General features: G+C 36.7%; 1 protein-coding gene and 1 non-coding gene across 2 annotated transcripts; one reads left to right on the top strand and one right to left on the bottom strand.

Moving 5' to 3' along the window:
* Nucleotides 1-1,092: 1,092 nt before the first annotated feature.
* On the bottom strand, nt 1,093-1,341 carry LOC130967534 (DNA-directed RNA polymerases II, IV and V subunit 12-like). Its single transcript, XM_057892431.1, has 2 exons — nt 1,209-1,341; nt 1,093-1,115 (listed from the first exon to the last, which is right to left on the bottom strand). Exons 1-2 carry the CDS (start codon nt 1,339-1,341, stop codon nt 1,093-1,095), a joined length of 156 nt encoding a protein of 51 aa, XP_057748414.1.
* A 10,722-nt stretch (nt 1,342-12,063) lies between these two features.
* LOC130972260 (small nucleolar RNA R71) lies at nt 12,064-12,171 on the top strand. The gene has a single exon (XR_009083450.1). It is a non-coding gene; the product is annotated as a small nucleolar RNA R71 (small nucleolar RNA).
* The last annotated feature ends 9,973 nt before the right edge of the window (nt 12,172-22,144 follow it).

The raw sequence follows: 22,144 nt of genomic DNA, 5'->3' as shown, positions 1-22,144 counted from the left end.
TGGTGAGAATTTCAGATAAGTGCATAGAGATGCTTTGTTCTAAGTTGAATCTCTGCTTTCCTACTGCCTTCATCCAATCCTTCATACTCTGTTCCATGGCAAGCTGTATGTTGGGTTTCACCGGCGTCAATGGCTACCTCCCATCCTCTCAGTGAAAATGGTCCATGCGCGCTGTAACCGCATGGCTAATCATCTGTCGGTTCTCGATCATGTTGGAATAGAATCCAGTGATCCTTTTGCATCTGTCACTACACCCAACACTCGCGAGTTTGAAGCTCGTCATAGTCATCCCTTCCCGAATCCTACTCGGAATACCACAAACAAGGTTTAGACTTTCCGGATCTCAGGAATGGCCGCCAATAATTCTAGCTGATACCATGAAGACTCCGATATTTCGAAATAGAGGCTAAGAGATATACGCTCGATCTAAGGTAGAACGGGAGCGGTTGTCATGCACGCGTTCATAGGTTGAGAATAGTGATGAGTGTCACGGATCATCACATTCATCATGTTGAAGTGCAAGCAAATATCTTAGAATAGGAATAAGCATGAATTGAATAGAAAACAGTAGTACTTTGCATGAATACTCGAGGAACAGCAGAGCTCCACACCTGAATCTATGGTGTGTAGAAACTCCACCGTTGAAAATACATAAGAACCAGGTCTAGGCATGGCCGAATAGCCAGCCTCCCCAATGTCTAAGATCGCATAAACTGATCAAAGATAGATGCCAAGTTTCCAAGATGAAATTACAATAGTAAAAGGTCCTATTTATAATGAAACTAGCTACTAGGGTTTACAGAAATAGGTAAATGATGTAGAAATCCACTTCCGGGCCCACTTAGTGTGTGTTTAGGCTGAGCATTGAGCTTTACACGTGTAGAGGTCTTCCTTGGAGTTAAACACCAGCTTTGGTGCCAGTTTGGGCGTTTAACTCTAACTTTTATGCCAGTTCTAGCATTTTGACCTTGTTGACAATATTACACAAAAGAAACATGCTATCATTTTGAAAACAACACTTAAATTTATATAGAGATGAAAGCATGAAACCGATGAGCAAGCCAACATGGAGTCCAGTTTTGTTTGATTTCTTCAGCGAGCCTCATACTGAACAACTCTAATCACAACAAATGAATAGGTAAATATATAAGTAAATGCGATAAACAAAAGCAGCAACCTTCAGCAAATGATAAAAAAAGGATGCTTACTGCGACAGGTATACTTCTTGTAAAGGATGCAGTAACCGCACTCACGGCACTGGATGACGTCACTGGGTTTCAGTGTGTTCTCCATCCCACAATCACCGCAAATGTAGCTCAGCAGCTTAGCCTGAGGATCCATCCTGTAACACCCTCACTACCAGAATGCACGCTTCTGGCTGTGCCACTCTGATAACTCGGGTATTACGTCAACTTCTAAACTTAATAACAAAAAATGAGCATTTGACTCGAAACTATGTCGTTATTTTATTTGAAAAATCGAAAAAAATATTTTTACAAAAAAAAAACAAGTATATACGTATAAAAAACTTCTTACTCAAGTAACTTATACACATTATATACATACAAATCATACAACTCCTATCCCTCTTACAAAAGTTATAATATTAATGTCAAGGAAAGAATAATAATAACTAAACTAATAAATCCATATCGCATAAGTTAAACTACAAAAACTCTTCATAAGCATCTTCGTCCGCTTCCTGAAAAGAGAAGTTTGTAAGGGGATGAGAACATCATCCTCGAAAGGGTTCTCAGTAGAGGGTTTTGAGAATTGTCGTAAGAAGATATTATAATTAAAAACTATTTTTTAAAACATAGTGATTTATCAATTTGTTATTCAAATCTAAAATTCGTATTCCTCTTACAAAAATTCCATGTAAAATAACATTTTAACTAGAACTTATCTCTAATCCAGTCAAGCATGGCCTCCAGCTCAAATCATCAAACCAATCCACCGTCACCGTTATCATCAATCCACCATCAAATACTCAAAATCATAGTTATCAAAACCGAATCGGTGATCGATCCGGTCAAGCTACTGGTTTATTGGTTTATTAGTTCAATTAATAAATCACTGGTTGAACCGATAAAACCGATCTCACGTAAATAAAAAATATAAAATAATCAAAAACTTAAAATTAAAATTTGAAACACATATCTACACTAACATTTTATGAAAAATCAAGTCTCATTCTAAAAATAACTAATAGAAAAACATATAATTTATCTGTACTACTACCATAGTATCTTAATTTGACACAATAAGAGTAACAATTCATTCATAAAGCCTGTCATCTAACTATAATATCAGGAGATTTTAACACTAGCATCAAAATAAATAATCTTAATCACAATACTAGCATTTAAATAGATCAAGCAAATTAATAAATTTTTAGTGAGCTTTATATTTATATTAATAATGGCACATAATTAAAATGTAATTAATTCGAAAAATAAAAAATAAAAAATTAAATTAAATTAGATATTTATAAAATTATGTAATTGAATGTATACTATATAATTATTATTTGTCATATGCAATAGTAAGAAGCATAGTGGCTCAGTGGCGAGAGAAAGAGGATGCATTCTCAAGGTTCTAGGTTTGAACTTTAGCTTTAGCATTTTGAAAATTTTCACAACTGACCGGTTCGGTTAGACCAGTTTGTATCAGTTCTCACCGGTTTCGATCGGTTTCTTCAGTTCTTACTGGTTTACACCGGTTCTCTTCCTTGAACGGTCCAAAAGATAAATTGAACCGACTTAGGGTCTTTTTCACCGATTTTTTTGTCGAACTAATCGGTCCAGTTTGGTTTTTACAACTATGATCAAAATAGAAAATCAACCACAAGCACAAGCATATACAAGGCAAACAACATTTAAAGAACAAGTACAGCAAATATCACAGTTACCAATTAAACATAATTGATCAAATAAGCAAACCAAAACAAACAAGCACACACAACCAAATGCAAATGTGCAAACAACATGATGTATGTATAATCCCTAACGCATGTAATGAGCTCATTTGTCGGTTTCAACCTGCACCCGACGCAATCCGACTCGCAAGTCAGATAAGGCATTCCAGCGGCATAACCTCTATAAGGTTCCAAACCTTTGCAGGCACTGATCTCTAGTTGAAGCATGTGGCCCCTTTCTCCTGGAAGCCATTCCATACACGCAGGCATCCCTGCACAATCATTCACACATAAAGTCCACGACTTAACATTTTCACATCAACACCTTAACTATTTACTTTCCGTCACCCTCTCGTGACCTTTTAATCATTTCATAAATCACACGTGACGTGTTCTCTTTTCTCCTCATTTCTTCTTCTTAACAAACCGAACTCAAATAATTTTTTATATAAAACGAACACCACTTCCTGTAACCTTTTCCAAACTTCTGAAACCACTTTACTTACAACAAGTTCTTCTTTCATACAAAAACCAGTTCTTACTTAACCAGGATTTTCCCAAACCAACTTTAAAACCATTTCAGATTTAAACCTTTTTTAAAAGACTAAAAAAGAATCATTTATTAAGTAATTCTCATGGCAGAGTCTCGAGACTTTAGAAAGGACGACAATCAAACTCGTTCTTTAAAATTAATAAACTCTTGGAATCATAATTCCTTAAAAAGTAGTTTTTGTAATCAAACTCAAAACATAAAGTCTCTTTTTTTATGAGTAAAAACTCAGTACAGAATCTTTTCTTAATAAATCACATTCAAAACATAAAGTTTTTCTTAATAAGTCAAACCTAAACATAAATCTTTTCTTAGTAAATCAAAAACTAAATAATACAATTTCTCAAGTCCAACCTTTTTCTAAATATTTCAAACAAAGTCTTGAGTTTCATAATAAAATTTTGACAGCATCTCTCCTAAAACTCGAACTTTGCCACCCTTTTCGGGTCCCAACCGAACCATTCTTGTAACGACCCAATTCCCAGTAAGTCATGATCAGACTAGAAATCAAGTGTCACCAACTTGTTCACGTGAAACGTTTGCTATTTATTATTAAGCCTGTAATCGGTTTAGCGTTTTGGAAAGACTTTTACTTTATAAAAAGATTTGCGAGGACAGCTAATTAAACATACACAAGTCATAATAGGGAATCAAATAAAACATACACAAGGCCAACATCATATATCAACATAACATATAGCATAGATCATACATACATATAAAGGTACTACCATATATCGCATGAGTTAGCATACAATTCTTCATATCTTGCTACTATATACATAGTTAACACTCTAGGCCCTGGTCCATATAGGAAGCCCTTAAGCTGGCACCCGAAACTAGCCTAACCAGTATTTACAGCTTCTAATCTCTCGGTGGATCTATCCAAAGTGAAATACTAATTCAAAATATCTAGGCTACACTGTCGGCGCCACCCAAAATACGCTACCAACTCTTACTGTATCTGATCGATCCATGCAGCCAAAAGACGAGTTTTCTATCACCTTCATATCCTTTGCTAGGTCCTTGTATATATATAGGGGTAATCTTAACTAGAGTTCCTGTTTCCATATGAAGGGGGAAGAGCAGGGGTAAGAACTGGGGAGTTCTTAGTAGGATCGGGGTGGTTAATTAAGTCCGTTTTAATACTATACCCAGTCAGCAGCAACAACTGAATCACGCATCAACACAATAACTAAAGAACATAAAGAGAAAACAAACACAACACATACACAATCACAGAAAACAGAATTCATAGAAGATATGCTCAATCAATCATGATGCATGTCTATCCCTAGTGTAGGTAATGAGCTCATCTGTCAGTTTCGACCCGCTCCTGACGTAACTGACGTGGTGAAAATTGACAGATTAAGAATTATTAAGGAAAACAGCATTGCAAGTACAACTCTTAACAGGCAAAAATCCACTTGTCAATTTAGAAAAGAGTTATCACAAAGTCAAGAATAAGATTACTGGGAGTATGAGTCCCAGGTCGTCTACCAACGAGTTGACAAAAGAGTGCAACTTATTGGTTAGAGGTTTTCCAAGAAATTTTTGAGTTTGATAAACAGGGAATTAAATCAGAGAATTTATGTGATTCAAATAAATACCTTGACCAGGAGAAGATTAATCGGAAGTTCTATCCTTGTTGGGATTTTCTCAAGATCAATTAATAATTAGTAGTTGTTTCTACTTAGTTAACCCTCACTAATTAAGGGAAAGTCAAGTAGTTGGGAGTCAACCTCTATTCACAAGTCCTAATCCTCTTCCTTGGGAAAGATTAAAGTTAGTGACTAACAAGTCAACCAACAACGAACCAATCACAATTGAACTCTTGAGTATCCCAACTCAAGGTTCTCCTTTTAATCCGCTCCCAATCAAGTTAGAAAACTACTCCATTATCATAAATATAAACTTCACAAAATTAAAGAGAGAATAAAAAAAAAGACATAATAGACAATAATCAAAAGATCAATTAAAAATAAAATAGTTTCTGCATTAATAAATTCTAAAAGTAATCCAATTGGGACTCTGGACAAATTAAGGATATAAAAGAGTAAGCAAAAAGTAAGGAAACTGACTAGAATGATGAAGTCTTGCGGAGGTAATAACTCTCTCAATATCCCAATCCAAAAAGCAATAAACAATGAAATCCTAAGAACTATAAGTGTGTAGAGAGAAACCTAGCAGAGGAATAAAATCAGATCTAAAATTCAAAAGCTATCCTAATGTGAATCTCCATCTCCTTCCTGAGTCTCTACATGTTCCTTGGCTTTAGTCTGTGTTTCTGGGCTAAAATCTAGGTCAAAACGCGGTCTAAAATCCACGCCAGTAATTTCTGTAAATTCTGCAGATCGCACACATCACGCGACCGCGTCGTCCACGCATTCGCGTTATCCAGCATTTTTCCTTACCACGCGTGCGCATCGTCCATGCATTCGCGTCACTCGTGCAGATTCCAATCCACGCGCTTGCGTGAAGCACGCGTTCGCGCCGCTGTGATTTTCTCCAATTCCCGCGGATGCGTGAGCCATGCGTCCGCGTCGCTTGTCGCTGGTCATCTCCTCAATTATTTGTGTTCCTTCCATTTTTGCAAGCTTCCTCTCCATTCTCTAAGCCATTCCTGCCCTATGAAGCCTGAAACACTTAACACACAGATCACGACATCAAATGGTATAAAGGAGAATAAAAAGACACAATTAAAAGATCTTTAGGAAGCAAGTTTTCAATCATAGAGCAATTTTGGGAAGGACTTGTAATATCATGCTAATCATATGAATAAGTGGGTGAAAGACTTGATAAAACTACTCAATTAAACACAATATAAATCATAAAATGATGGTTTATCAACCTCCTAGTGCACGAAATTGTGATACACAATGGCGCCAACAACTTGGTACGCACAATTGTAATCTCAACTCTTTTGCATAACTTCGCACAACTAACCAGCAAGTGCATTGGGTCGTCTAAGTAAGAAACCTTACGTGAGTAAGGGTCGATCCCACGGAGATTGTCGGCTTGAAGCAAGCTATGGTCACCTTGTAAATCTCAGTCAGACGGATTCAAATGGTTATGGAGTTTTAATAATTAAAAGATAAATAAACATGAAATAAAGATAGAGATACTTATGCAATTCATTGGTGAGAATTTCAGATAAGTGCATAGAGATGCTTTGTTCCTGTTGAATCTCTGCTTTCCTACTGCCTTCATCCAATCCTTCATACTCCGTTCCATGGCAAGCTGTATGTTGGGTTTCACCGGCGTCAATGGCTACCTCCCATCCTCTCAGTGAAAATGGTCCATGTGTGCAGTCACGACACGGCTAATCATCTGTCGATTCTTAATCATGTTGGAAAAAAATCCAGTGATCCTTTTGCGTCTGTTATTACGCCCAACACTCGCGAGTTTGAAGCTCGTCACAGTCATCCCTTCCCAGATCGTACTCGGAATACCACAAACAATGTTTAGACTTTCCGGATCTCAGGAATGGCCGCCAATAATTCTAGCTTATACCACGAAGACTCCTATCTTTTGGAATGGAGTCTAAGAGATATACGCTCGATCTAAGGTAGAACGGGAGTGGTTGTCAGGCACGCGTTCATAGGTTGAGAATAGTGATGAGTGTCACGGATCATCACATTCATCATGTTGAAGTGCAAGCGAATATCTTAGAATAGAAATAAGCATGAATTAAATAGAAAACAGTAGTACTTTGCAGGAATACTCGAGGAACAACAGAGCTCCACACCTTAATCTATGGTGTGTAGAAACTCCACCATTGAAAATACATAAGAACAAGGTCTAGGCATGGCTGAATGGCCAGCCTCCCCAATGTCTAAGATCGCATAAACTAATCAAAGATAGATGCCAAGGTTCCAAGATGAAAATACAATAGTAAAAGGTCCTATTTATAATGAAACTAGCTACTAGGGTTTACAAAAATAGGTAAATAATGCAGAAATCCACTTCTGGGCCCACTTGGTGTGTGCTTGGACTGAGCATTGAGCTTTACACGTGTAGAGGTCTTCATTGGAGTTAAACACCAGCTTTGGTGCCAGTTTGGGCGTTTAATTCCAACTTTTATGCCAGTTCTGGCATTTTGACTCCAGAAAAAAGCAGAGAGCTAGCATTTTGACGCCATTTTACGTCATCAAAACTCGCGCAAAGTGTGAACTATTATATATTGCTGGAAATTCCTGGATGTCTACTTTCCAACGCAATTAAGAGTGCGCCATTTGGAGTTCTGTAGCTCCAAAAAATCCACTTCGAGTGCAGGGAGGTCAGAATCCAACAGCATCTGCAGTCCCTTGTCAGCCTCTGAATCAGATTTTTGCTCAGGTCCCTCAATTTCAACCAGAAAGTACCTGAAATCACAGAAAAATACTCAAACTCATAGTAAAGTCCAGAAATATGAATTTTGCATAAAAACTAATAAAAACATCCCAAAAAGTAGCTAGATCCTACTAAAAACTACCTAAAAACAATGCCAAAAAGCGTATAAATTATGCGCTCATCGCAACACCAAACTTAAATTATTGCTTCTCCCCAGGCAACTGAAAACAAAATAGCATAAAAAGAAGAGAATATACAATGAATCCCCCATCATCAATGAAACTTAGTCGTAATTAGATGAGTGGGGCTTGTAGCTTTTTGCTTTTGAACAGTTTTGGCATCTCACTTTTTCCTTTGAAATTCAGAATGATTGTCATCTATAGGAACTTAGAATTTTAGATAGTGTTATTGATTCTCCTAGTTCAGTACGTTGATTCTTGAACACAGCTACTTTATGAGTCTTGGTCGTGACCCTAAGCACTTTTTTTTTCCAATATTACCACTAGATACATAAATGCCAAAGACACATAACTGGATGAACCTTTTCAGATTGTGACTCAGCTTTGCTAAAGTCCCTAATTAGAGGTGTCTAGAGTTCTTAAGCACACTCTTTTACAACTTGATTTCGCCACTTAAGCCCAGATTTTATTTCCTTGGGCCTTCCTATCCATTAATGCTCAAAGCCTTGGATCCTTTTTACCCTTGCCTTTTGGTTTAAAGAGCTATTGGCTTTTTCTGCTTGCTTTTTCTTTTTCTTTCTTTCTCTTTTTTTTCGCCTTTTTTTTCACTGCTTTTTCTTGCTTAAAGAATCAATTTCATGATTTTTCATATTATCAATAACATTTTTCTTTGTTCATCATTCTTTAAAGAGCCAACAACTTTAACATTCATAAACAACAAGATAAAAAATATGCACTGTTCAAGCATTCATTCAGAAAATAAAAAGTATTGCCACCACATCAAAATAATTAAACTAGTTTCAAGATAAAATTTGAAATCCAAGTACTTTTTGTTCTTTTGTAATTAAGCATATTTTTCATGTAAGAGAGGTGAAACAGTCATGGAGTTATTCATAGTTTCAAGACACAGACACTAGACACTAATGATCATGTAGTGAAGACACAAACATAGATAAAACCTACAGCATAAAGCCGAAAACAGAAAAATAAATAGACAAGGAGAATAAGGAATGATTTCACCTTAGTGAGGGTGGCGTCTTCCTCCTCTTGAAGAACCAATGGTGCTCTTGAGCTCCTCTATGTCTCTTCCTTGCCTTTGTTGCTCCATCCTTAGTGCTTTTGGTGCTCCTATCCTTAGTTGCTCCCAATAGTTGTGTGGAGGAAAATGTATCCCTTGAGACATCTCAGGGATTTCTTGATGAGGGAATTCCTCATGCTCTTGTTGAGGTCCATGAGTGGGTTCTCTTGTTTGCTCCATCCTCTTTTTGGTGATGGGCTTGTCCTCTTCAATGAGGATGTCTTCCTTTATGACAATTCCAGCTGAATTGCATAGGGATCACCTTTTTCTTGGCCACAACTTCATAGAAGTGGTCTTGATGGACTTTTGAGATGAATCTCTCCATCTCTCATGACTCGGAGTTGGAAGCAATTGTCTTCCCCCTTCCTCTTTCTAGAGGTTTCTCCGGCCTTAGGTGCCATAAATGGTTATGGAAAAATAAAAAGCAATGCTTTTACCACACCAAACTTAAAAGGTTTGCTCGTCCTCGTGCAAAAGAAGAAGGAAAGAAGGGGAAAAAGAAGAAAATGGAGGAGATGGAGGGTGGAATGTGGTTCGGCGAAGTGGTAGAAGTAGTGTTTGTGATGTGTGAGATTGAAGGAGTGAAGATGGGTATTTATAGGAAAAGGGAAGGAGAGTGGCCGAAAGGTTTGGGTGGGTTTGGGAGGGAAATGGTTTTTAATTTTGAAGTTAGGTGGGGGGTTTTTGGGGAAGAGTTAAGGGAGTGATTGGTGAAGGGTATTTGAGGAAGAGATGTGGAGGTGATTGCTGAAGGGTATTTGGGGAAGAGTGTTGTAGAAGGGTGTGAAGGGGAGAGAGAGTGAGTTGAGGTTGGTGGGGATCCTGTGGGGTCCACAGATCCTGAGGGGTCAAGAAATTCTCATCCCTGCTCCAATTGGGCATTTGAAACGCCTTAGAGTGCAATTCTGGCGTTTAAACGCCAGTTTGCTGCCCTGTTCTGGCATTTAAACGCCAGTTTTCCTTCCTGTTCTGGCGTCTAAACGCCAGTTTGTTGCCCTGTTCTGGCGTTTAAACGCCAGTCTAGTACCCTATTTTGGCGTTTAAACGCCCAGAAAGGTGCCAGATTGGGCGTTTAAACGCCCATTTTGCTACCCTTACTGGCATTTAAACGCCAGTAAGTCCTTCCTCCAGGGTGTGCTGTTTTCAATGCTATTTTTTATTTTCTTCTTTATTTTTGTAATTGTTTTTGTGACTTCACATGATCATCAACCTAAAAAAAACAAGATAATATAGATAAAATTAAAATAAAATTGGGTTGCCTCCCAATAAGCGCTTCTTTAATGTCAATAGCTTGACAGTGAGCTCTCATGGAGCCTCACAGATGATCAGAGTATGGTTGAGATCTCTCAACACCAAACTTAGAGTTTGGTTGTAGCCTCCCAACACCAAACTTAGAGTTTGGTTGTAGCCTCCCAACACCAAACTTATAGTTTGAATGTGGGGGCTCTGTTTGACTCTGTATTGGGAGAAGCTCTTCATGCTTACTCTCCATGGTTACAGATGGAGAACCTTGAGTCTTTACTACAAGGCATTCTTCATTCACATGAAGGATCAACTCTCCTCTGTCAACATCAATCACAGCTCTTGCTGTGGCTAGGAAGGGTCTTCCAAGGATGATGGATTCATCCTCATCCCTCCTAGTGTCTAGGATTATGAAATCACCAGGGAAGTAAAGGCCTTCCATCTTCACTAGCACGTCCTCTACTAGTCCATAAGCCTTTTTCATAGATTTATCTGCCATCTCTAATGAGAATTTGGTAGCCTGTACCTCATAGATTCCTAGTATCTCTATTACAGAGAGGGGCATCATGTTTATCCCTGACCCCAGGTCACACAGAGCCTTCTCAAAGGTCATGGTGCCTATGGTACAGGAAATTAAAAATTTACCAGGATCCTGTTTCTTTTGAGGTAAATTTTGCTGAACCAATGTATTCATTTCATTAGTGAGCAAGGGAGGCTCTTCCTCCCAAGTCTCATTACCAAATAGCTTGGCATTCAGCTTCATGATTGCTCCTAAATATTGGACAACTTGCCCTTCAACAATGTCTTCATCTTCTTCAAAAGATGAATAGTCATTAGAGCTCATGAATGGTAAAAGGAGGTTCAAGGGAATCTCTATGGTCTCTGTATGAGCCTCAGATTCCTTTGGTTCCTCATTAGGGTATTCCTTACTGACCATTGGACGTTCCCTGAGGTCTTCCTCATTGGGATTCACATCCTCCTCCTTCTCTAAGGTTTCGGCCATGTTGATTATATCAATGGCCTTGCACTCTCCTTTGGGATTCTCTTCTGTATTGCTTGGGAGAGTGCTAGGAGGAGTTTCAGTAACCCTTTTACTCAGCTGGCACACTTGTGCCTCCAAATTTCTAATGGAGGATCTTGTTTCAGTCATGAAACTAAGAGTGGCCTTAGATAGATCAGAGACTATGTTTGCTAAGCTAGAAGGATTCTACTCAGTATGCTCTGTCTATTGCTGAGATGATGATGGGAAAGGTTTGCTATTACTAAAACTGTTTCTTCCACCATTGTTATTATTGAAGCCTTGCTTCTGTTGATCCTTCCGTGAAAAATTTGGATGATTTTTCCGTGAAGGATTATAGGTGTTGCCAAAGGCTTTACCCATGTAATTAACCTTTGCCATTGCAGGGTTCTCAGGATCATAAGCTTCTTCTTCAGAAGATGCTTCTTTAGTACTGTTGGATGCATTTTACAATCCATTAAGACTCTGAGAGATCATATTGACTTGTTGGGTCAATATTTTGTTCTGAGCCAGTATGGCATTCAGAGCATCAATTTCAAGAACTCCGCTCTTTTGAGGCGTCTCATTACTCATAGGATTTCTCTCAGAGGTATACATGAACTAGTTATTTGCAACCATTTCAATAAGTTCCTGAGCTTCTATAGGCATTTTCTTTAGGTGAATGGATCCACCTGCAGAGTGGTCCAGTGACATCTTAAAAAATTCAGACAAACCATCATAGAATATATCTAATGTGCTCCATTATGAAAGCATGTCAGAAGGACACTTTTTGGTCAGCTGCTTGTATCTTTCCCAAGCTTCATAGAGGGACTCACCATCTTTTTGTCTGAAGGTTTGAACATCCACTCTAAGCTTGCTCAGCTTTTGAGGAGGAAAGAACTTGGATAAGAAAGCCGTGACCAACTTATCCCAAGAGTCCAGGCTATCTCTGGGTTGTGAGTCCAACCATGTTCTAGCTCTGTCTCTTACAGCAAAAGGGAAAAGCATAAGCTTGTAGACTTCAGGATCAACTCCATTGGTCTTAACAGTATCACAGATCTGTAAGAACTCAGTTAAAATCTGATAAGGATCTTCTGATGGAAGTCCATGAAACTTGTAGTTTTGTTGCAGTAGAGAAACTAATTGAGGCTTTAGCTCAAAATTATTTGCTCCTATGGTAGGGATTGAGATGCTTCTTCCAAAGAGAGGTGGAGTTCGAATTGACAATGGAGGAGGAATGTTAGTGTTTAAATAGAAAAATATAAGAGAGGGGGGAGAATTTTCAAAAATAAAAAGAATAAAATTTAAAATAAATTTTTGAAAAATTGGTTGTGGTTTTGAAAAAGATAAAAAATAGTAAAACAAACAAAAAGTCAATTAGTTAGTTGAAAAAGATTTGAAAATAAATTTTGAGAAGATAAGAAGTTAGAAAAGATTTTGAAATTGATTTAGAAAAAAGATATGATTTGAAAAAGATATGTTTGAAAAGATATGATTGGAATTTATTTTGAAAAAGATTTGAAAAGGAAATTAAAAAGATTTGATTTTTTGTTTGAAAAGATATGATTTTGAAAAAGATATGATTGAAAATATTTGATTTGAAAAAGATTTGATTTTGAAAAATTATGAAGATTTGAAAAAGATTTGATTTGAAAACAAAATTCATCTCCTTGTGTCATCCTGGCGTTAAACGCCCAGGAGCTGCATGTTTTGGGCATTTAACACCCAATTGCTGCATGGTTTCGGCATTTAAACGCCCAGCCAAGTACCAGTTTTCCTTCTTCACTGGGCGTTTTGAACACCCAGCTTTTTCTCTGTAATTTCTCTGCTTTATATTCTTGGATCTTCATTTTGCTAAATCCTTTATTCAAGAAGATATGTTTTCAATTTTGAAAAACAACGAAATGAGTCAAAACATATAATTCTTGGATCAAAACACAAGATATATGCAAGAACATTATAAACGTCAAGATGAACACCAAGAACAATCTTGAAGATCAAGATGAACATCAAGAACTCAGTTTTCTTAATGAAAGAAAATATGGAGGACACCAAACTTAGAACTTTCTCATGTTTGGGCCATATGAATGCAAGAATGCATATGTAGACCATCATGCAGTGCAAATCAATAAATCATGAAGATCAAACAAGGCAATTCATCAAGAACGACTTGAAGATCATCAAGAATACAATGCATGTGTTTCGAAAATTGCAAGACCATTAAAATCATGCAATTGACACCAAAATTAAAATTTGGACCTAGATTAAAACAAGAACCATGAAATTTTTTTGAGTTTTTATGATTTTATGAATTTTTTTGGATTTTTTGAAAATAATTTTGGAAAAACGAAAACAAATAAATAAAAAAACTTTTGAAAGATTTTTGAAAAGAAAATAAAAATTACCTAATCTGAGCAACAAGATGAACCGTCAGTTGTCCAAACTCGAACAATCCCCAGCAACGGCGCCAAAAACATGGTGCATGAAATTGTGATACACAATGACGCCAACAACTTGGTATGCACAATTGTAATCTCAACTCTTTTTCACAACTTCGCACAACTAACCAGCAAGTGCACTGGGTCGTCCAAGTAATAAACCTTATGTGAGTAAGGGTTGATCCCAAGGAGATTGTCGGCTTGAAGCAAGCAATGGTCACCTTGTAAATCTCAGTCAGACGGATTCAAATGGTTATGGTGTTTTAATAATTAAAAGATAAATAAACATGAAATAAAGATAGAGATACTTATGTAATTCATTGGTGAGAATTTCAGACAAGTGCATAGAGATGCTTTGTTCTAAGTTGAATCTCTGCTTTCCTACTGCCTTCATCCAATCCTTCATATTCTGTTCCATGGCAAGCTGTATGTTGGGTTTCACCAGCGTCAACGGCTACCTGCCATCCTCTCAGTGAAAATGGTCCATGTGCGCTGTCACCGCACGGCTAATCATCTGTCGGTTCTCGATCATGTTGGAATAGAATCCAGTGATCCTTTTGCATCTGTCACTACGCCCAACACTCGCGAGTTTGAAGCTCGTCATAGTCATCCCTTCACAAATCCTACTCGGAATACTACAAACAAGGTATAGACTTTTCGGATCTCAGGAATGGCCGCCAATAATTCTAGCTGATACCACGAAGACTCTGATATTTCGGAATGGAGGCTAAGAGATATACGCTCGATCTAAGATAGAACGGGAGTGGTTGTCAGGCACGCGTTCATAGGTTGAGAATAGTGATGAGTGTCACGGATCATCATATTCATCATGTTGAAGTGCAAGTGAATATATTAGAATAGGAATAAGCATGAATTGAATAGAAAATAGTAGTACTTTTCATGAATACTCGAGGAACAGCAGAGCTCCACACCTTAATCTATGGTGTGTAGAAACTCCACCGTTGAAAATACATAAGAACCAGGTCTAGGCATGGCCGAATAGCCAGCCTCCCCAATGTCTAAGATTGCATAAACTGATTAAAGATAGATGCCAAGGTTCCAAGATGAAAATACAATAGTAAAAGGTCCTATGTATAATGAAACTAGCTACTAGGGTTTACAGAAATAGGTAAATGATGTAGAAATCCACTTCCGGGCCCACTTGGTGTGTGTTTGGGCTGAGCATTGAGCTTTACACGTGTAGAGGTCTTCCTTGGAGTTAAACACCAGCTTTGGTGCCAGTTTGGGCATTTAACTCTAACTTGTATGCCAGTTCTAGCATTTTGACGCCAGAAAAGGGCAGAGAGCTGGCGTTTTGATGCCATTTTACGTCGGCAAAACTTGCGTAAAGTGTGGACTATTATATATTGCTGGAAAACCCTAGATGTCCACTTTCCAACATAATTGAGAGCGTGCCATTTGGAGTTCTGTAGCTACAGAAAATCCACTTCGAGTGCAGAGAGGTCAGAATCCAACAGCATCTGCAGTCCTTTGTCAGCCTCTGAATCAGATTTTTGCTCAGGTCCCTCAATTTCAGCCAGAAAGTACCTGAAATTACAGAAAAATACACAAACTCATAGTAAAGTCCAGAAATATGAATTTTGCATAAAAACTAATAAAAACATCCCCAGAAGTAGCTAGATCCTACTAAAAACTACCTAAAAATAATGCCAAAAAGCGTATAAATTATCCGCTTATCACCTCCCCACACTTAAACATTAGCATGTCCTCATGCTTAGTTGAAGGAGATAAATATGAATGAATAGGGACCTGTAAGACTCATGCAATGCAATGCAGCCTATATATTTGAATGCAACTATATGATTTTGTCTATTTGGTTAAAAACAAATAAGTTCTCTAAGACAAACATAGATCAAATCCCACTAATTCAAATCATACAGTAAAAGCAAGTAAATTTGTAAGAAGACAGCTCATGAAAGCAGGGAACATAGAATCAAGCATTGAACCCTCACTGGTGGTGTGTGTGCACTCTAATCTCTCTAGTGTATAGGGCAATCACTCTATCCTTCTCTAATCATGCTTTCTAAACTTTGTTCTTCACCTAACCAATCAACAATAATTAATGTACCAATGCAAACATCATGAGGTCTTTTCAAGGTTGTAATGGGGCTAAGGTAAGGGTATATATATATATATATATATATATATATATATATATATATATATATATATATATATATATATATATATATATATATATATAAGACTAAGTGAGCTAAAGTATGAATGTTTGACTAACCTAAGCTCTTACCTAGTATATATACACTCTATATAACTTAGAATCATGCCTAGCTACCAAAAATTCCTCACTTTACATTACCTACTCATGCATAAGCTTTTCTTTAATTTTTATCACATATGCATTGATTTTTTCATTAGCTTAACATTGGGGTAATTTTGTCCCCTTATTTATTTATTTATTTTTAATTTTTAAAATTTTTTTATTATTATTATAATTTTTTTATAGAGACATAAAAACTAAAATAACATATCAATGCATATGGAATTTTTGATTTTCTGTTTTACATGAGTAGGTACCAAAATTTCCCAATATTCAAAATTAGAAACATGATACATTTCCTTATTAACCCATGTTCCCACAGTTTTTCCCACACTTAATCAACACACAATCTCTATCTTAAGCTAACCAAAGATTCAATTTGGGGTGTTTAATTATTTTTCTGCTTGAGGCTAGTGATGTGGTAAAACATAGAACAAGGGGGATAAAAAGGCTCAAAGTGGTAAACAAGGGTGATTCAAAGGGTAGGCTTATTTGTGATAAGTGAGCTAAACAAGTAATGCCCTCAATCATATGCATGCAAATAACACATTAAACATTAGACATATAGGATAAAACAAAATACGAATTACAATCATAGAGAAGTAAACACACAAGAATAAAATATTTATGGTTAAATAATGTAACCATGTATTTAGGCTCAAAGTCTCACAGGTTGTGTGTTCTTTAGCTCAAAAACCATGTTCCAATTTACAATCTTCAAACAAGTTTAACATTTAAATTTTGATTTAAATTAGTGAAATTTTTCAAAAATAGGGTCTTAAGAGAAACTTATTATATTTCAACTAAATAGAACATGCATGCAAATAATCCTATTTCTAAACAATCTATCCTAAAGAAAAACTAACTAAATATCCTACTTTATTGATGTTAGGGAAGAGAAATTACCTCCGGAAGTCAGGTACTGACCGACTTCCCCACACTTAAGGCTTTGCACCGTCCTCGGTGCCATCTGTCAGGAACAAAGGTGGGCTAGTAGCAGTATCTCCATAGTTGGGACCGTCATGGCTCCCTGTGTTGGTAAATAAAATAGAGTCCAGAGTGTCTGGGTCTTTGTTAGGTCTGTGGTTTCCTGTGAGTAGCTCCTTGAGGTATTTGAATCGGCGCTGGTTGCGGCGCTCTCGTAGCTTCGCTTTCTGTTCTTGCCGGTCCAACCTCTCCAGTATTTGATGGAGCAGCTGACTTGTTGAAGGTGCTAGTGGTGTTGAAGGAGGAATGTCTTCAGCCTGTTCTGCAGGTTGGCTGGTAGTGGCTACTGGAGGTCTGATTCATTTCCCGTTAGGGACGTATTGATCACTCCGTGGCATGGCTCTGGTGTCCCCAGTCCTGTAAGAGACTCCGATTGCAGAGATGAGATCTGGGACCAAGGCAGGAAAAGGTAAGTTGCCCGCAATTTGTACGTGTCCCATGGCATTTTAGACGTGTCATGGTAGGTTTAGAGGCTGGTCTGTAATGATACACCAGAGTAGAACAGCCATGTCTGCAGTGAAGGAGAACTCATGAGTGCTTGAAAAGATGTAATGGTACATAATCTGCGCCCATACTCGAGCTTCTAAGGTAAGTGCGAAAGCCGATATTCCCTTAGGTCGGGAACGATGGTATCCATAAATCCATTTGTTGCCAGGTTGTGCGATAACTCTGAGAACGGTGTCTCAGTCAAATTGGTACATCTGGCGCTTGAGTGCGGCTTCTTGAAATGCATCCAGTCCTTCTGGAGTGATGAGCGGATAATTTATACGCTTTTTGGCATTGTTTTTAGGTAGTTTTTAGTAGGATCTAGCTACTTTTAGGAATGTCTTCTTTAGTTTTTATGCTAAATTCACATTTCTAGACTTTACTATGAGTTTGTGTGTTTTTATGTGGTTTTAGGTAATTTCTGGCTGAAATTGAGGGACCTGAGCAAAACTCTGATAAAAGGCTGACAAAGGACTGCTGATGCTATTGGATTCTGACCTCTCTGCACTCAAAATGGTTTTCTAGAGCTACATAACTCCAAATGGTGCGCTCTTAACGGTGTTGGAAAGTAGACATCCAGAGCTTTCTAGCAATATATAATAGTTAATACTTTATTCGAGATTAGACGACACAAATTGGCGCTCAACGCCAGTTCTACGCTGCATTCTGGAGTCAAACGCCAGAAACATGTCACGAACCAGAGTTGAACGCCAAAAACACGTTACAACTTGGCGTTCAACTCCAATAGAAGCCTTAGCTCGTGTAAAGTTCAAGCTCAGCCCAAGCACACACCAAGTGGGCCCTGGAAGTGGATTTCTGCATCAATTACTTACTTCTGTAAACCCTAGTAGCTAGTCTAGTATAAATAGGACTTTTTACTATTATATTTTCATCCTGGATTGTATTTTTGATCCTGTGATCACGTTTTGGGGGCTGGCCTCTCGGCCATGCCTGGACCTTCATCACTTATGTATTTTCAACGGTGGAGTTTCTACACACCATAGATTAAGGGTGTGGAGCTCTGCTGTACCTCGAGTTTTAATGCAAGTACTTCTATTTTTTATTCAATTCGACTTATTCTTGTTCTAAGATATTCGTTGCACTTCAACTTGATGAATGTAATGATCCGTGACACTCATCATCATTCTCACCTATGAACGCGCGTGACTGACAACCACTTCCGTTCTACCTTAGACCGGGTGCATATCTCTTGGATTCCTTAATCAGAATCTTCGTGGTATAAGCTAGATTTGATGGCGGCATTCATGGGAATCCGGAAAGTCTAAACCTTGTCTGTGGTATTCCGAGTAGGATTTTGGGATTGAATGACTGTGATGAGCTTCAAACTCGCGATTGCTGTGCGTGATGACAAATGCAAAAGAATCAAGGGATTCTATTCCAACATGATCGAGAACCGACAGATGATTAGCGGTGCTGTGACAGAGCATTTGGACCATTTTTACTGAAAGGATGGGATGTAGCCATTGACAACGGTGATGCCCTACATACAGCTTGCCATGGAAAGGATTAAGAAGAATTGGATGAAAGTAGGAGGAAAGCAGAGATTCAACAGGGATAAGCACCTCCATACACTTGTCTGAAATTCTCACCAATGATTTACATAAGTATTTCTATCTTTATTTTCTGTTTATTTATTATTATTATTTGAAAACTCCATAACCTTTTATTATCCGCCTAACTGAGATTTACAAGATGACCATAGCTTGCTTCATACCAACAATCTCCGTGGGATCGACCCTTACTCACGTAAGGTATTACTTGGACGACCCAGTGCACTTGCTGGTTAGTTGTGCGGAGTTGTGACAAAGTGTGATTCACGTTTGAGAGCGCTACCAAGTTTTTGGTGCCATCGTTGATGATCACAATTTCGTGCACCAAGTTTTTGGCGCCGTTGCCGGGGATTGTTCGAGTATGGACAACTGACGGCTCATCTTGTTGCTCAGATTGGGTAATTTTATTTTATTATATTTTGTTTTATTATTCTTAAATTTCAAAAAAAAATTATATTACTTATCCTGTTCTTCAGAATTTTTAAGAATGAATTCTAGAGTTTCATGAAGCATGTTGAAGCCTGGCTGGCTGTAAAGCCATGTCTAAATTCTTTTGGACTGAGGCTTCAAAACCATCTTCATAGAGGCAAGTTAATTGGAATATCAGCTGTATGCTAAAGCTTGGCTGGCTATTGGCCATGTCTAGTGTTTTGGACCGGAGCTTTCACATAAAGCTTGGCTGGCTATTAAGCCATGTCTAATTCCTGGACCGGAGCTTTAGATAAACATTGCATGATTCCTGAAATTCATATTAAAAATTTAGAATCTCTTATTTTATTTTTCCTATATGTTTTCAAAAAAATATAAAAATAAAATAAAAAAAATTAGAAAATCATAAAAATAAAAAATATTTTGTGTTTCTTGTTAGAGTCTTGTGTCAAGTTTTAAGTTTGGTGTCAATTGCATATTCATCATGCATTTTTCGAAAATTGCATTCATGCATTGCATTCATCATGATCTTCAAGTTGTTCTTGATGAACTTTCTTGTTTGATCTTCATATTTTCTTGTTTTGTGTTGTATGGTGTTTTTCATGTGCATTTTTGCATTCATAGTGTCTAAACATGAAAGATTTCTAAGTTTGGTGTCTTGCATGTTTTCTTTACATTGAAAATTTTTCAAAAATATGTTCTTGATGTTCATCATGATCTTCAAAGTATTCTTGGTGTTCATCCTGACATTCATAGTGTTGTTGCATGCATCATGTGTTTTGATCCAAAATTTTCATGCATTGAGTATTTTTAGTGTTTTTCTCTCTCATCATAAAAAATTCAAAAATAAAAAAATATATATATCTTATCTTTTTAAATCTTATCTTTTTAAAATCTTTTTCAAAAATCATATCTTTTCCATTTTTTTATCATATTCGAAAATTTCAAAAGTCTTTTTCAAAATATTTTCAAAATCTTTTTCTTATCTTTACATCATATTTTCGAAAATATCATCAACAATTAATGTTTTGATTCAAAAATTTCAAGTTTGTTACTTTCTTGTTAAGAAAGATTCAAACTCTAAGTTCTAGAATCATATCTTGTGATTTCTTGTGAGTCAAGTCATTAATTGTGATTTTAAAATTCAAATCTTTTTCAAAAATAATTTCAATCATATCTTTTTAAAACCATATCTTTTCAAAAATATCTTTTCAATCTTATCTTTTCAAAATCATATCTTTTTAAAATCATATCTTTTTAATCATATCTTTTCATATCATATCTTTTTCAAACTTTAATTTCAAAAATCTTTTCTAACTTCTTATCTTTTCAAAATTAATTTTCAAATCTTTTTCAACTAACTAATTGATTTATTTGTTTGTTTTATCTTTTATCTTTTTCAAAACCACCTAACTAATTTTCTCTCTCTAATTTTCAAAAATCACCTTTGTCCTTTTCAAAATTCTTCTAATTAACTAATTATTTCAAATTTTAATTTTAATTTTATTTCATTTTAATTTTCGAAAATTACTATCCCTTTTTCAAAATTTATTTTTCGAATTTCTATCCCTCTCACCTCTTTCTATTTATTTTATTTATTTACTAACACTTCTCTTCATCCTAAAGTTCGAACCCCCCTCTCTCTGAGTTCGAATTTTTCCTCTTCTCCTTCCTATTCTTCTTCTTTTCTACTCAAATAAAGGAACCTCTATATCTGGACAAAGAGGATCCCTATTATTATTTTCTGTTCCCTTCTTTTTCATATGAGTAGGAGCAAGGACAAGAACATTCTTATTGAAGCAGATCCTGAACCTGAAAGGACTCTGAAGAGGAAGTCAAGAGAAACTAAAATTCAACAATTCAGAGAAAAATTTACAGAAATTTTTGAAAAAGAAGAGGAGATGGCAGCCGAAAATAATAACAATGCAAGGAGGATACTTGGTGATTATACTACACCTAAAGCCAGAGAAACCTCAAAAGAAAAAAAAAAGAGAAAAGGGAAGACAAAAAGCTTCCACCTCCAAGTCATGGGAGATGGAGAGATTCATCTCAAGGGTCCATAGCTCAATAGAAGAGCATTTGACTGCACATCAAGAGAACGTGAGGAATTCCCTCATCAAGAAATCCCTGAGATACCTCAGGGGATACATTTTCCTCCACATAATTATTAGGAGCACCAAAATCACTAGGGAGGAGCAAGAAAGACAAGGAAGAGACATAGAAGAGCTCAAGGACATCAATGGTCCTTCAAAAAGGCGCCACCCTCACTAAGGTGGACTCATTCCTTGTTCTTAAATTTTTTTCTGCTTTTCATTTTTTTATGTTGTATGTTTATCTATGTTTGTGTCTTTATTACATGATCATTAGTATTTAGTAACTATGTCTTAAGGCTATGAATAATTCCATGAATCCTTTACCTCTCTTAAATGAAAAATGTTTCTAATTCAAAAGAAAAGAGAGGTAAATGAGTTTCGAAATTATCCTTGAATTTAGTTTAATTATATTGATGTGGTGACAATACTTTTTGTTTTCTGAATGAATGCTTGAACAGTGCATATTTTTTATCTTGTTGTGTATGAATGTTAAAATTGTTGGCTTTTGAAAGAATGATGAACAAAGAAAAATGTTATTGACAA

This window comes from Arachis stenosperma, chromosome 3, assembly GCF_014773155.1.
Source record: "Arachis stenosperma cultivar V10309 chromosome 3, arast.V10309.gnm1.PFL2, whole genome shotgun sequence".
Lineage (NCBI taxonomy): Eukaryota > Viridiplantae > Streptophyta > Magnoliopsida > Fabales > Fabaceae > Arachis > Arachis stenosperma.
The sequence above is the reverse complement of the archived record's forward strand: the minus strand, read 5'-3'. Positions and strand labels throughout refer to the sequence as shown.

Bases quoted from the DNA above. Each gene is read 5' to 3' on its own strand.
- LOC130967534 (XM_057892431.1), bottom strand. From the start codon at position 1,341: ATGGATCCTCAGGCTAAGCTGCTGAGCTACATTTGCGGTGATTGTGGG. The intron at 1,116-1,208 runs GTAAGCATCCTT...TTGTGATTAGAG, and splicing joins CAAGAAGTATACCTGTCGCA to TTGTTCAGTATGAGGCTCGC.